This window comes from Gossypium hirsutum, chromosome A10, assembly GCF_007990345.1.
Source record: "Gossypium hirsutum isolate 1008001.06 chromosome A10, Gossypium_hirsutum_v2.1, whole genome shotgun sequence".
Lineage (NCBI taxonomy): Eukaryota > Viridiplantae > Streptophyta > Magnoliopsida > Malvales > Malvaceae > Gossypium > Gossypium hirsutum.
This window is the reverse complement of record NC_053433.1, coordinates 108,161,000-108,176,121: the sequence shown is the minus strand read 5'-3', so window position 1 is coordinate 108,176,121 and position 15,122 is coordinate 108,161,000. Positions and strand designations below refer to the sequence as shown.

The 15,122-nt window shown below is 29.0% G+C and overlaps 1 protein-coding gene across 1 annotated transcript; it reads right to left on the bottom strand.

Moving 5' to 3' along the window:
- Positions 1 to 6,769: 6,769 nt before the first annotated feature.
- Positions 6,770 to 8,653, bottom strand: LOC107896242 (cytochrome P450 83B1). Its single transcript, XM_016821353.2, has 2 exons — positions 7,482 to 8,653; positions 6,770 to 7,401 (listed from the first exon to the last, which is right to left on the bottom strand). The coding sequence occupies exons 1-2, from the start codon at positions 8,373 to 8,375 to the stop codon at positions 6,790 to 6,792; spliced, it is 1,506 nt and encodes a 501-aa protein (XP_016676842.1). The 5' UTR covers positions 8,376 to 8,653; the 3' UTR covers positions 6,770 to 6,789.
- Positions 8,654 to 15,122: the final 6,469 nt, after the last annotated feature.

Genomic DNA, 15,122 nt, shown 5'->3' with positions numbered 1-15,122 from the left:
CTCATAAGAGCTAAGGTGTGTCCACAACACATGTAGGATCACAACCTATCGGGACGCTCCAAAGAATTATAACGGGAAGCTCGTAAGAACCATTAAACAGGAAGCTCATTAAAACTAATATCAGGATGCTCTTTCGATCTATAGTATGTCTGCAACATATGCTAGACCCTAACCAATACAATGGCCCAGTATCCAATCGAAATTCGTGTATTTAAATGAAATTTAATATTTACCAGACATTATCGGATTTATAAATTTAATTCTTAAACGTACCAAATACATAATTCAACATTCACGTATACAACATTCCACTCAAACATGTAAATATGCATAATTTAGTTACACGAACTTACCTCAATACTTGTTCGTTTCGAAAATTCTACTAATTCGACACTTTTTGTTTTCTTCGATCCAACTCCGTACTAGGTCATTCTGGATCTATATAAATGAATTTAATCATTAATTTAATTCATTTCATGCTCAATTCAATTCAATTCACATTTTAGGTAAAATTACCATTTTCCCCCTATACTTTTCATAAATGACGATTTCGTCTCTAGGCTCGGGAAATGAAATTCATGCAATTTAATCCTAATTCCAAGCCTAGCTGATTTTTTCATATAACATTTACAGCTCATGTATTTCACCAAAATCATAAATTTTCTATGAATTTTACATCTTTACAATTTAGTCCATAAATCACAATTTCATCAAAATTTCCTTTACAAAAGTTGTTTATCTATCAAAAACCTTTCATTTTCTACCATAAATTTCAAATTTTCAGCTTATTCATCTATGAAAAAATTTTAATACTTTGATAACTTTACAAATTAATTCCCAAAATAGGTAGATTAGGTTACTACGATATCGTAAATATAAAAATTATTAAAAACGAAACATAATTACTTACTCAATTAAGCTTGCTTGAATTTCTCTCTCTCAGCTAGGGTTTCCATAGAAAATTCGGGAAAAATAATATAAAATTATGATATTTTCTATTTAATTAAAATATCATCTTTTATTTATTTCCCTTTCCAATTTAGTCCTTTTCTTTTTCTAATTTTCCATGGATAAATCATCAAAAATATCTACTAACTTTTCTTAATGGTCTAATTATCATATAAGGATCTCAAGTTTTGAATTTCATAGCTAATTGATACTTATAGCTACTAGAACTCAACTTTTGCATTTTATGCAATTTGGACCTTTCTATAATTAAACATGAAATTGGTAAAATTTTCTTATCGAAATTTTCATATGTCTTTCCTATCATGATGCAGACAATGCAATAATTTTAAAATAAATTTTCTTTTTGACTCGGATTTGTGGTTCCAAAACTACTATTCTGATTTCACTAAAAACGGGCTATGACACGACATATCAGGTTACACGTCTGACCTAAACCTGTGTCACATGTAATTGAGGATCCGCAACAAATACTGGATCTCAGCAACATTTGTAATCAATCCCGTACAAGCGTGCTCGAAACCCTATTGAAATGCCAATCGTATCCTAACCTTTATCAAGTTTACATTGGCATATATTGCACATATAACCATCACTTTTCAATTTAGTCCAATTCTCATATTTCATACCAATTCACAACCAAACATATATATACCAATAAAATACTTAAAAACCTAAGTAAATTAATACCATGAACTTACCTAGCCAAAACACCAAATAAGTTGGTTCTTCATGGGCTAATCAACAATTTTGACTTTTCCTTGATTTCTTCCGGTTTGATCCAATTCTTGATCTATACAATTATTCCATTCAATCCATCAATACCAAACATATATACATTATTCCATGACATGAATGAACCTATATAATTTTATTTTTATACCCTTAAAGTTTATATTTTATTCAATTTAGTCCTTGAAATCAAAATAACAGTAACTTTCAATTTTGAGCCTCGATTTAAAAATTGACTTCAATTACATTCATTAGAGACCCTTTACTATCTATATATACCAAAATTTGACAACAATTTTACATTTTATTCACTTTATCCCTTATGTATAAAACTAAAAATTAAACATTACAAACTAGTTCTTTTCACAATCTTAGCTTAAAATCTATCAATTTAACACCAAATTCTTCAAAAAAAAAAAAGAAATGAAAACTTTCAAAAATTTTAACAATTTTACAAATTGGTACATGGGCTAGCTAAATCAAGCTCCCATGACCTCAAAAATTAGGGGTGAGTAAAACTTGATTCTACTTGAAAATTTGATTTTTTTTCAAATTTCGAGTTAAACGAATCGAGTTATTTGAGTTAATCAAATTATTTGAGTCAACTCAAATTATTTTTCGAATTTAAGTTTGAATCAAATTTAATTTTCGAAGCGAATTTGAATAATTTGAATAAACCGAATACCAAACTATAATGTTTTACATTTTATCCCAAACCCCCAAACCTTTTTACTTTTCCCCCAATACTTTTACTCCCTCCTACTTTCACCAAAAAACTTTTACTCCCCTCCCATTCCACCCCCATCTACCCCAAACCCATTTTCCCTTTATTTGTTTTTTGAATATTTCCCCTATTTGCTTTCCCCTAAAATTTTACCCCCCAACCTCTAAACTTTTTATTTTCTCTCTAAACTTTTATTTTTCACCCTTTACCCCCAAATAAAAAATCATCCAAAAAAATCTCTAAACCTAAATAGTAATGATTTTATTTATATCTACTATTTATATTATTGAATTGTTTAATCATATTAAATCTTTATAAATTGCTATTAAAATTGAATTATTGATGATGTCATAAAATATTTATGTTAAAATCTTATATTGGTATCAATTTCACATTTTATCTTTAGAATAACTTTTATTAAAAAATCACATTTTTTATATTTAATATATTTTTTAATTTCAAAATACATAGTGACAAAAATCAGAAGATAATTAAAGCAATTAAGTACGCAAAGATTAATAAATAAATTATGAGAAGATGATAGTTAATAACAAATTTGATTATAGTGGACAAATTTGATTACGGTCGGTGATAGTGGCTACAAGGATCCAAAGTCATATTTTTAAATTTAACTCGAACAAATATATTTCATTCGATTCGATTCGAATTCCATCTCACTCCACTCGATTCGAGAAAATTTCAAATCGAGTTAGGATTATAAAATAGAATTTGTCAACTCGATTAACTTGAAATTTTTTCATTCGATTCAATTCGGTCGAACATTCACCCCTATAAAAAATATAAAAATTACAAGAAAAGGACTTGGAAGTGCTTACTAATCAAGGACCAAATGTAAAAACTTAAAAATGGTTTTTTCTTTAGGTTTTTATGATTTGGACGGTAAAGAAGATGAAAGTGAGACAACTCCACTAAATTTCTCTTTTATACGATGTTTAATAGTTAATTAACTTAGTTTAATTAAACTAATCATGTTTTAACTAGCTTAATTAACCATTAATTAGAAATTAGTGGAATCTTCCATCATCAAGCACTAATTCATGTTACAAAATGATTTAATTACCATTTTGGACCTTTGGCTAATTGTAATTTAAGTCCCTAAGTTTTTGGCCAATTAAAAACCTATAGTGATTGGACTTTTACAATCTAGTCCCTATACCTAAATTAACTATTAATAGAAAAAATTGATAGGCCAAACATCAATATACTTTTATATAGGTACCATTAAACATTGAGTTGTTACTAGCGTCCTCCCTTTTGTTTCTTTGTTTTAGCCAATTGGAGAAGATAGAATTGCATGTTACCTTCCACCAATTTCATATATATATAAGGATTATAATGTAATTAATCTTAATCTGAAAATTGTGCTATTACATGCATCCTCCCTTTTGTTTTAGAGAAGATGAAATTGCATCTCTCCTTCCACTAATTTCATATATATATATATTAGAATTAGAATTTAATTAATCTTAATTTACCTAATTAATCACGTTTTAATTAAAATTAATCATAATTAAACTAAATTAGTTGCATCAATAATCATCTTCCACTAACTTTCATTTTAAGATGGTTTATTAACCATTTTAGTCCATGATATAATTGTAATTTAAGTCCTCAAGCATTTTCCTAATTAAAAATCTATAGCGATTAAGTTTTTACAATTTAGTCGCTGGGCCTTAATTAATTACAATTTCAGCTAAATTACTTAACCGAATTTCAATTAATTTATATACTAACTCTATAAATATCTCTATTTAAAATTTATGGACTCGATTTATGGAAATGAGATCCCGAAACTACAATTTCTAGCACCACTAGAAACCGGGTTGTTACACCATGGTTATTCCAATACAGTACTAAGATTTTATAAATGACTGGTGATTCCAATACAATGATTTTGCAAATGAATGGTGATTCCGATACAATCCAAATTAAGATTTTGCAAATGAATGGTGATTCCAATTCATTGCACTTAATCACCAAATTGTTAAGATTTTGCAAATGAATGTCAGTGATTACAATACAATGCACTTATCCACCAAAAGGACATGACTTTTCTGAAACAAGACTTAGCATTATTACTTTTTTGATGTTATGACCTTTTTAAAACGATACTTTATGACATTTCTAGAATGACACTTAGTAGTGTTATGACACATAGTCACGTTTTCGTGGTGTTTATACGTGCTTTAGATTCGATTGCAAAAGTATAATATATAGTACTAGAATACAATGCCTTTACAATATGTAAAAATATTGTTTAAAAAATAAAAAAATTAAAATAAAAATGTTTTTATCAAATAATTTACTATATTTTAATTGATGCATACAACTAGCTCATGCATCGCACGGGTAGGAAAACTAGTTAATTATATAAATAAATACTAAAACCTTAAACTTTAAACCGAATATCTTAAACCATAAACCCTAGACTCAAGACTTATTAGTATTTACTTATAGTAGTTATATATTTAATCAAGTTTAAATAAAATTTTTAATATTTATTTATAAGTCTTTCTCTATTTTTATTATTTAATAGTGAATTGTCATGTTATTATTTATTGATGATATATAAAATTAATGTACTGACGATGTATCAAATATTATTACTTATTTTATTCTCACTAAATAAATATTACATTTCATCTTTAACTTATGTTGAGTAGTAATTGAAACACTTGCGAATCACTTCTTTAACACAACTCAAATTGTGTGATCCCATACCTTAATATTTTATAAAAATAAATAAATATACATCCCAAACCAACCAAGAATAGGATAAGAGATTAAAGTAGGTAAGAGAATCGACGGGCCCTGATGATAATCTTGTGGTGCCAATTGTGGATAAGATCCCATCATGAGAAAAAGTCATGAGATCCTTCTCTCTGCCTCTCTGCATCACTCTGTCGCTGCCATTACCATTGATGTGAAAATTCCTTCACACAGCCATTGAAACTCTTTCAATTCATTCCAGTTTTTTTACGTCCATTAGCCAATATCTTTTACGTTTTATCAAAAGATTTTGGTTAAAATCACTAAGGGTCAAAATCATGTCTTCATGTTGTTCGTCGTATCCATGAAAAAATTTGCAAGGCACCAGCAAGTTGGTGTTAAGTGCAAGCAATTGTTGATTTCTCGGGCCATTATTATTAGTATCGATCCAAGTCGAAGCAAAAGAGTAGCAGCCATATGGGACGATGATGATCAATGATAAGAACATCATTTAAAGGATCATGAAAGAATGGGAAAATCTTGCAGAAAAACTTAATCAAGATCTTATCTCCAGAGGCGTCGCTCAACACCCTCCAATATCGAGTCGAAGTTCACTAGAACACTATTAAATTCATATGACCAAAGAGATTTCTGCAAACTGCACCAACGGACGACCATTTCCCCGACCCAATAGACTATCGATAATAAAAATTTAGAAAAATATTTAATTAAGTAAAAATTAATTTAAATACTTATGGAATATTATCTATATTATTTTCTATTTTAAAAATATATAAAATTATCATCAAGATAAATATGATTAATCTTAATATTTAAATTTGTTATCATTAAGTGTTTTAAAAAAAAATTATCATTAGCATTATAATTTAATTTAAATTTTGTTTAAAATTTTACTTTTTATTATTTCATTAAATTTAAAGTTATCTTAAAAAATGTATTATTTAATTTAAATTTAAGATAATTAGATATATAAATTTTTAATTTTTACAAATTCTAAAAAGAATCTATACTTTAATGAAGCTCATAGTAGGTTTTATTTTATTTTTTTTAAAATTTGTTTCACAAATTAAATTTCTAAAAATTTGAACTTTGATTTCATTATAAATTATGGTAATGTACTTTTTTAATTATAAGAAATTCTGATTCTAATTTCAACTCATTACAAAAATTATAATAAATATAAAAATTTACTTTTAATCAATTTGAAAATATGCAAACCTTTATTTTTCATTGAAATACTGTTAAAGCTTATAATTAGTATACAATTTTACTTTTTTTAAAAAAAAAATAAGTAATAATAGTTTAGAAACATATTATCTAATTTTTTTAAAAAAATTATACAGAATTTATAAGACATTATATATACAATTTTTAAAAATTTAAACAATATTAATACAATGATAAACTTTTAATACTATATGGTGTATAGTATTTTTACGGTATTAAAATATAATATTTTAAAAATATATAATATATAATATTTATATATTTTTTAGAATATATTACTATATAATAATTGTGAAAATGAATATTTTTTTTAGAAAATAATATATAATATTTAATATATACAACTAAAGCATAAGAGCATCAAATAAGTTACCATAACCATACATTGATTAATCATTAATCTTCCTAGCCACAAGGATAAGAGCATCTTTTTTGTGTATAACTATACCAGGTGTGGCATCAAAGTTTAAGTTTGCCTCGTTCATTTTGGTCGGCATTTCCCAATCAAACTTGTAAAGAAGATTAGCAAGAGCAAGCTCCACTGCTGCAACTGCCATATTCATTCCAGGACAAACCCTTCTACCCGCACCAAACGGTATGAGCTCAAAGTTTAGCCCTTTGTAATCAATAGAGCTGCCAATGAATCTTTCAGGACAAAATTCTTCAGGGTTTCTCCAAGCTTCAGGGTCTCTTCCTATTGCCCATGCATTCACATACACCATGGTATTGGCAGGTACTTGGTACCCACCTATGCAACATTTTCGAAGTGTTTCTCGTGGTAGCAACAATGGAACTGCTGGTTGCAATCTAAATGTTTCTTTTACCACAGCCTTCAGGTAAGTTAAAGCTTGAACATCATCTTCATTTAGAAATCCTTTTTTCCCAATCAAATCCCTTACTTCCTCTTGAGCTTTCTTCAAACACCCTGGATTTTTCATCAAGAAGCTCATGACCCAAATCACAGTAACCGCTGTTGTCTCTGTTCCAGCAAAAAGCACATCCTGCAAAATTGAAAAATCAAAGTTATACATACATAAAGCGTGAAGCTAATAATAAACGTTTTGGATGAAGATGAAATAACCATAATAATAGCTTTTATATGATCTAAGGTAAGATCAAATAGAAAATCACGATCTTTCCATGTCTGTAATAACACATCGAGTATATCCTCTTGCTCTGGTTTTAGCCTATTCGGATTAAGATGTTCATCAATGAGTTGTTGATAGAAGGTATCAAGTTCTTTGAAGAGATGTTCAAGACAAGCGTGAAACCCAGTGAATCTATCGACCCAGCCCATGAAAGGAAAATAGTCAGAAAAACTAAAGCTTGTAAACATGGCTTGACTTTCTTTAAGCAGCCCATGTAACCTACTTCCTTCAGCTCCTTCTTCATCGTACCTCTTACCGAAGGCCACTCTTGAAATTATTGAATAGGAAAAGCAAACCATTGCCTCACTCAAGTTGACAGGCTTAGAATCAACGGATAATCGACATATTTTCTCAACCAGGCGAGCAACTTCGTCTTCTCGAATGGAACGGTACTTTTGCACTCTGCTGAACAGATGTACAACACAAATTTTCCTAATCTCCTTCCAGTACTCACTGTATGGTGAAAAAGACAAATCCGAGACATTGTAAGATAATTTGCGAATAGCACATAGAGTAGGCCTGCTGCAGAAGTCGAGGTCACGAGTTTTCATAACCTCTTTAGCCATTTTTGCTGAAGAAACTACAAGGGTTGGCCTACATCCAAATCGTAAGGGCAGGAGAGAACCATATCGTTTAGAGAGTTTCCAAAGGAAAATATGAAGGAGGTCTGAGTTATCAAACATCAACATATGTAAGTGACCAATCAAGGGAAGACTTGGAGGGCCTGGGGGAAGATGATTGCAATCGCCATGGTTGCTAATGCTACGTTTCAGGAGAGTTATGAAGAGGAAGAAAGGGAGAGCTAGAAGAAAGATGAATACTGCCATTCTAATTATCTGCTCAAATTTGTTTGAAACTTGAGAGGAAGAGTCTACTTATCCTACTCTGTTTCAATCATTTTATTACTCTTAAGACTTTTTAAGTTGAAAGAAAATGAAAGCTTGTCATTTAGATGAGCAAACAAGAAAAAGACTGAATGGAGAATAAAATTGACATTATGGCTAATACAGTGTTTTAGGAGAAAGAGTTAAAAGAAGCCATTATCAGTGCTATAGGGTTAGATGTATCTGTAGACCATTAATTGAAAAAATATCCACCACATTATTAGATATGATTAGAGCTTGTCGCTATATGTCGTTTTCAAAATTTTCTATTTTGTGAAATGTAACGTGTCTATGCGCCTAACATATTTCGTATTTTAATATTAGTTAATTTTTTTTCTCTAATTCAAAATTTTTTACCTAAAATTTATATATTCTTATTTTTTATTATTTTGCAATTATTCTATTACTATTATCAATATTTATTATAACACCCCCTTTGAAAATTATCTATTTCGTGAAATGTAACGTGCTTAGTATGCGCCTAATTTTCTTCTAAATTTAGTTGTTTTGTTTCTAAATTCTGATTCAAATTTCTAACTCATTAAAAAATTATAATAGATATAAAAATTTATTTATAATTAATTTGAAAATATGCAAACCTTTATTTTTCATTCAAATACCGTTAAAGCTTATATTAATATAAAAATATACTTTCTTTTTTATTTTTAAAAATAAGAGATAATAGTTTAGAAACATATTATCTAAAAAAAACTTTTTAAAAATTTAAACAATATTTACACAATCATACACTTTTAATATTATATTGTAACTACCTGTTTTTTAGTGGTTTCGAAATTTCGTTCTCCGATAATCAAATCTGTAAATATTATTAATTAATATTTGTGAGTTAATTTGAGTATTATATTAAATTTTGGTTTGACGATTTTGTTAATTGGATAGTTAGTTAAGGTACAAGTGTTTCGACCTGAAAGTCAATGGTGTCGGAAACAGTAGTTTAAGAACCCCATTTTCGACATGCCAGTCCGTAAATATTACGAGGTTAGTATAATATTTAATTGAAGTTTGACCCATTAATTTTGCCTTTTAGATAGCTAATTAGAGTATAAAGACTAAATCATAAAAATAACAAAAGTTAATTGTTATTGATTTGTAATTGCTAAATGACTAAAGTTGTAATTAGACCATGGTACAAAATGGAAAATAAGCCATTTTATATGTTAGTGGACGGGTGGTTGGAGGATTTGATAAAATAAAATTAAAAATATAATAAGTTAAAAGAATAAAATAAACATAAAACATTAAAATGAAAGTCACTATCTTTTATTTTTCCATCATCCCCCACTGATTGTAGGAGGAAAAAGAAGAAGTCATTGTTTTGTTTTTAAGGTCTTCGGCCCTCGCATGTAACTAAACTAAAAGTTCATTTTTCTTAAATTTTATGTTTTTGATATCATTAAAGTTTGATTTAGTTAACTCACGTATTACTTTCCGAAATTATTTTGATGAATGCTTGAAGTTTTAGTGTTAAATAGTTAGACTTAGATTTGAAAAATGACTAATTTGTAAAATGAAAATTGTTAGTTTTGAACTTAGAGACTAAAATGTAATAATTTTGAATTTTGTGTGAAATTTCTATAAATATAGTTATTAGAGGGCTGTAGAAGAATGAATTGAGATCGATTTCGAAATCGAGACTCAAATTTGAAAGTTATAGCTATTTCAATCTTAGGGACTAAATTGAATAAAATGAAAAACTTTAGAAAACTTTCAAAAATAGAAATTGAACTGATTTATGGTTATAATAGATTGTTAAAAGATGTTTAGAAATCATAAATTGTAATAAATTATTATAAATCAAAATTTGAATCAATCGAAAGATAATCGAAAAAAAAGGAGAAATTACAGATTAGTCCTTAACACCTTGTTTGCTTGCTGCTTTTCCAAGTTAGCCCATATGGAACTTACTATGTTATTTTATGTTATCTTTGAATTATATTATAATTTTCGAAACCATTTTGGAAATTTACTTGTTATTTTAAAACGAAAATAGAGTCACCACTAATCCTTTTTAATTAGGTGTGATTGGACCACCTCAAAACTTGGTCAATTTAACAAAATGTTAGATTTACTAAAAGATGATTTTCGGTCTACAAAATCCAGGAAATGGGTTCAGGAGTCGGTTACGTATGAGGAAGGATTAGCACACTCATAACACCCAAAATTGGTAACTAGTTGATTACTTAACGTCTTGACATCAAAAATTGGGAATCCGAAGAGAATCTAAAATGTGATCCCTTTTTACATGATGTTATTTGATGGCACAGAAAATGTCACTATCTAAATTGAATTTTTAATGAAGAGGTTTTGTCATTTCGGGTCGATTAAGACAAAAAGTCATGTCCTGTAAGTTGGGACACAAAATCTCGAATTCTCAAAAATAAGAACGTTCATCGTTTAATTATTGCCCAAATCTTATGTATTTTTAAAATTTCTTCTTCTTTTTTTTTTAAAAAAAAAGGAGAGAAGTTCGATTAATTCGGTTCAAAGAGAAAATCATACTCCGTAAGTTAAAGGCACAATTTTTCGAATCCCCTAATTAAAGAACACCGCCTTGGTTCCAATTGCTAAATATACAATGTATGAAAATGAAGCTTCTAATATGACATACTATGGACTTATTCGAACATAATACCATATATGAGATATATGAGTATGCTTAAATGTTGTATATGATGTCATAAGAACATAAATAATGCAATATATCATAACTAATAATAATGTTATAAAAAATGTTAATTAGTGCTAATAATAATTAAAGACCAAATAACAAATTATACAATTTGAAGGGGCAGAAATATAAATAACAAAGATTAAAAGTGTAGGGAATTAAAAAGAAATAAATATGTTGAATAAAATGAATAGAGGACTAAATTGAAAAAGGAAATAATTGGGAAATTTGAGGGTAAAATGTAAATTTCTTAATTTAAAGGGAAAAAAAAAATTTAAACATGCTGGAATTTAAATAACATAAAGTAAAAGGATTGAATAAAAAATAAGGACTAAATTGAAACCCTAAAACATTTTGAAGTTCGAATTGCAAGAAAACAAAAAAAAACAAATAAAGGATTAAATTAAAACAAAATGGAAATATATAGGCACCTAGTGTGCTATTTTCCCCAACCCCAGTACACGTGTCACCCTCAATGGGTCAATAGTAGGTCAAGGGACTAAAATGTAAGAAAATAAAATGAAAGGGATAAAATTAAAACAAATAAAAAGGAAATAGGATGATATTAAAAAGTGGCAAAAAGGTGGAAGGACCAAAATGGCAATTAACCCTTCCATTCAAAAACACGTGGATCGTAGGAGGGGTCGGGTGGGATATTTGGATTAGGCTTGAAATGACACCGTTTTGGGCGTCTAAAGCCAAGCCCAAAACGACGTCGTTTTAAGGGGCTTATATAAGTCAAAAATATTTTAAAAAAAATCATTTGTAACCTTAAAAAAAATACTCTATCTGCTCTCTCAACCTCCCTTTTTTGTCTGGCCATGAGATGGTGGGTCTTTGCCATGGCCACTGGTCATTGATGACGGAAATTGCCGCCTCCAATGGCTGGAGTTCCCCATTTTGACCCTCTTTTCAAGTAGAATACAGATTTGGGGTTTAAATCCCTAGAAATTTAGTCAAGGTTTGGCCGAAGGAAAAGAAACCTTTTGGTTTCTCAATTTTTTGACGAGGCCCTCGAAGAACCCTAGGGGTTCCAAGGTTTCTCGAGTCAGAGGAAAGGATTCTATGAGGGCGCTTAACAGGTAAAAAAAATTTAAATATTTTGTTTTTTATTTTTATATTTTATGAAATAAAAAGGTATTAAAAAAAAGATCGGCTACCTTTGTTTTTTTTAAACCTTGTTTTTATTTTATTTTATATGCTTTTTATGAAATAAAATAAAATAAAATAAAATAGTAGATTAAATAAAAGAATCACCTTTTTTAACTTGATTGTTTTTTTGTATTCTTTGTCAATTTTTTTTACAATCTATTTTCGGCTTTTATAGTTGAAATATATTACAAAATAATATTACTTTTTTTCTTTCTTTTCTCTGCTTCTTTGTCTCTATTTCTCTTTTTTTTTACAGGTGGTGGTGGCAATGACAAGGAGGTGTCAGGCCTTAGGTGGCATGCTTGCTAACGTGGCAAGGGCGGCGGCTGAAGTCTTAGGGACTTTTAGGTTTTTTTTTTAAAGCTTAGGATAGTGGGTTATTGGGCTTTAGGGTTTTTTTTGTATTCGGGCTTGGGGTTTAGGTTAATAGATTGGGCCTGGGCTTGTAATTTGGAATGTTAATGGACTTTTATTTATTTTATTTATTTTAATTGTTTTTTGGTTTGTTTTGTTTGGGTTTGGGCCGGATGAATTTGGCTTGTTACAATAATATTTATTAATTTAGGTTAGTTGTAATTTCAATAATCTTTGGCATAAAATGAACTAAATTGTAAAATATGAAATATATGGTATGGAATGATGTGAAATTGTTATAAGATTAGAATATGTGTATATGATGATGTTACAAAGTTAAGATGTATATGAATTACTATTCGATATATGAAAAGTGTGTATGACTATAGGGTTTAAATTGATACAGAAAAGAAAAATGGGAAATTAATACGATGACTTGAGATCCAACATATGTTGCGGTTCTCTGAAGCTAATGTTAATAGCATCATACTAAGCTAATGTTTACAACTTTGATCTGAAGCTAGTGTTAGCAATCTGAATATGTCGGCTTGTATAAACAAATGGGTGTTGTGATCGAGGATTAATTCGATGACTTGAGATCTAATATATGTTGTGGATTCTTTGAATCTAGTGTTAGTGGCATCAAACTAAGCTAGTGTTAGCAACCCTGATCCAAAGCTAATGTTAGTAGCCCGATAATGTCAGCATAGTAATTAATTCAGTTCCGTGTAGCCGAGTTCAATTTACTATGGTTCTCCGGGTGAAAATAGAAATGAATACATATGTAAATGGAATTCTACATGTTGAAGTTTTTAATATAAAATAGTTTATATATGTTATGTGATGGAAATTTATGTATCTATATGATTGTGATATAAACTTGTGCTATGGAATTGAACTAACCATTGACGTGTCTATTGAATTGCATATAGAGGAATGTGATGCCAAAGGAATTTTAAGCTTAATTTTAATGTAGTACATTTACCTAATTGTTAAAATATTAAGGTAAGTTGAGTAAGTTTTATATGGGCTTATTAAGCATTCAAAATGCTTACCTAGTGTTTTTCCCTTTTCTGTATATTGTCAGTTTGCGGATTGTGTCGTTCGGATTGCCTTGAAGCTCATACTATCCACCTATCACCTCAATAAACTTTTGCTCATTTTCTAACTCGATATTGTGGCATGAACTTAGGTGTTTGTCTATGTGTTTCTTGTGAATAATGTTTTGGGTTGAACCTAGTTTAATGCTTAACCTTGTAAGCTATGTGCATATTTCTAAGAATATATGTTTTGGTATGTTTGGAGGTTGATGGATAAATGGAGTACTTGAAATGGAATTGTGATGGTGAATTAGTACAATTGAGAATGATATGTTATGAAAACGGTTGTCATTGAATGAATTATAGGTATGTTGGTAACATTTGGACTTGAATGAATGAAATTGAAATGTTTTGTCATGAAATAGTGCCAAATTGTGGCATATTGGCTTGGTAGATATTGGGGTTGGATAAGTGAATATTTAATTTATGTTTTGAATTGGTTTATGCAAGTTTTAAATGCTCATTTAGGCATCAAATGAATATGTTTGAGTTTGGGCATAAAATTGGTACCTAATGGCCAAAATTTACTAGAAACAAGTTCTTTGTTTCGACATTGATTTTCTCTTGTTGCAACGTTGACCAATAGTTTGTGATATCTTGACATTAGTTGGTTCGACGTCGTGACGTGACATATTGTTTGGCGACGTCATGACATGGAGAGAGTCTCGTCACGACATAGAACCTTTAATTTTCAAAACTTCGAAATTTGGTCCTATTTCATGTTCGGGTCAATAAAAGAGCTTTCGTAAGCTCGATTAAGGCTCAAATTTAATTGTATATCATAATATCTTAGTGTTTATAACATAATTGAATATTTGAAGGATTTATTTATGATATGCTTGATTTGAAATTTTGAAAATGTTGTAAATTAGTCTCTGTTCAATTCCGGTTGATTCTAGGGCATACGTAAGCTTGTATAAAGCTCGAGAAAGGTCTTTTTTTGGTGATTATGAATTGAATTGACTATAGCATCCCGTAACTCGGACCTAACGATCAAGTCGAGTGAGGGGTGTTACATATATGATATAGTATTTTTACAATATTAAAATATAATATTTTGATAATATACAATATAGAATATTTATATATTTTAGAATACATTATTTTATAATGTTTGTGAAAATGAACATTATATACATATATAATATTTAATACATATAACTAACCTGTGCGATACAAGAATGAAAACTAGTGTTTGTTAATTGTATACCACACACCAACTGAGAAAGACATACAATATTCCTTCAGACTATGTAAGGATAATAATGGTTAATGGATAACACATATTTGTATATTTGCAGATATATATAAATTGCTTTTTGCAATGTATATATATATATATATAAATATATTCAAATGAGATGGTAGCTTGACAAACATAGCAGAAACTGCTGG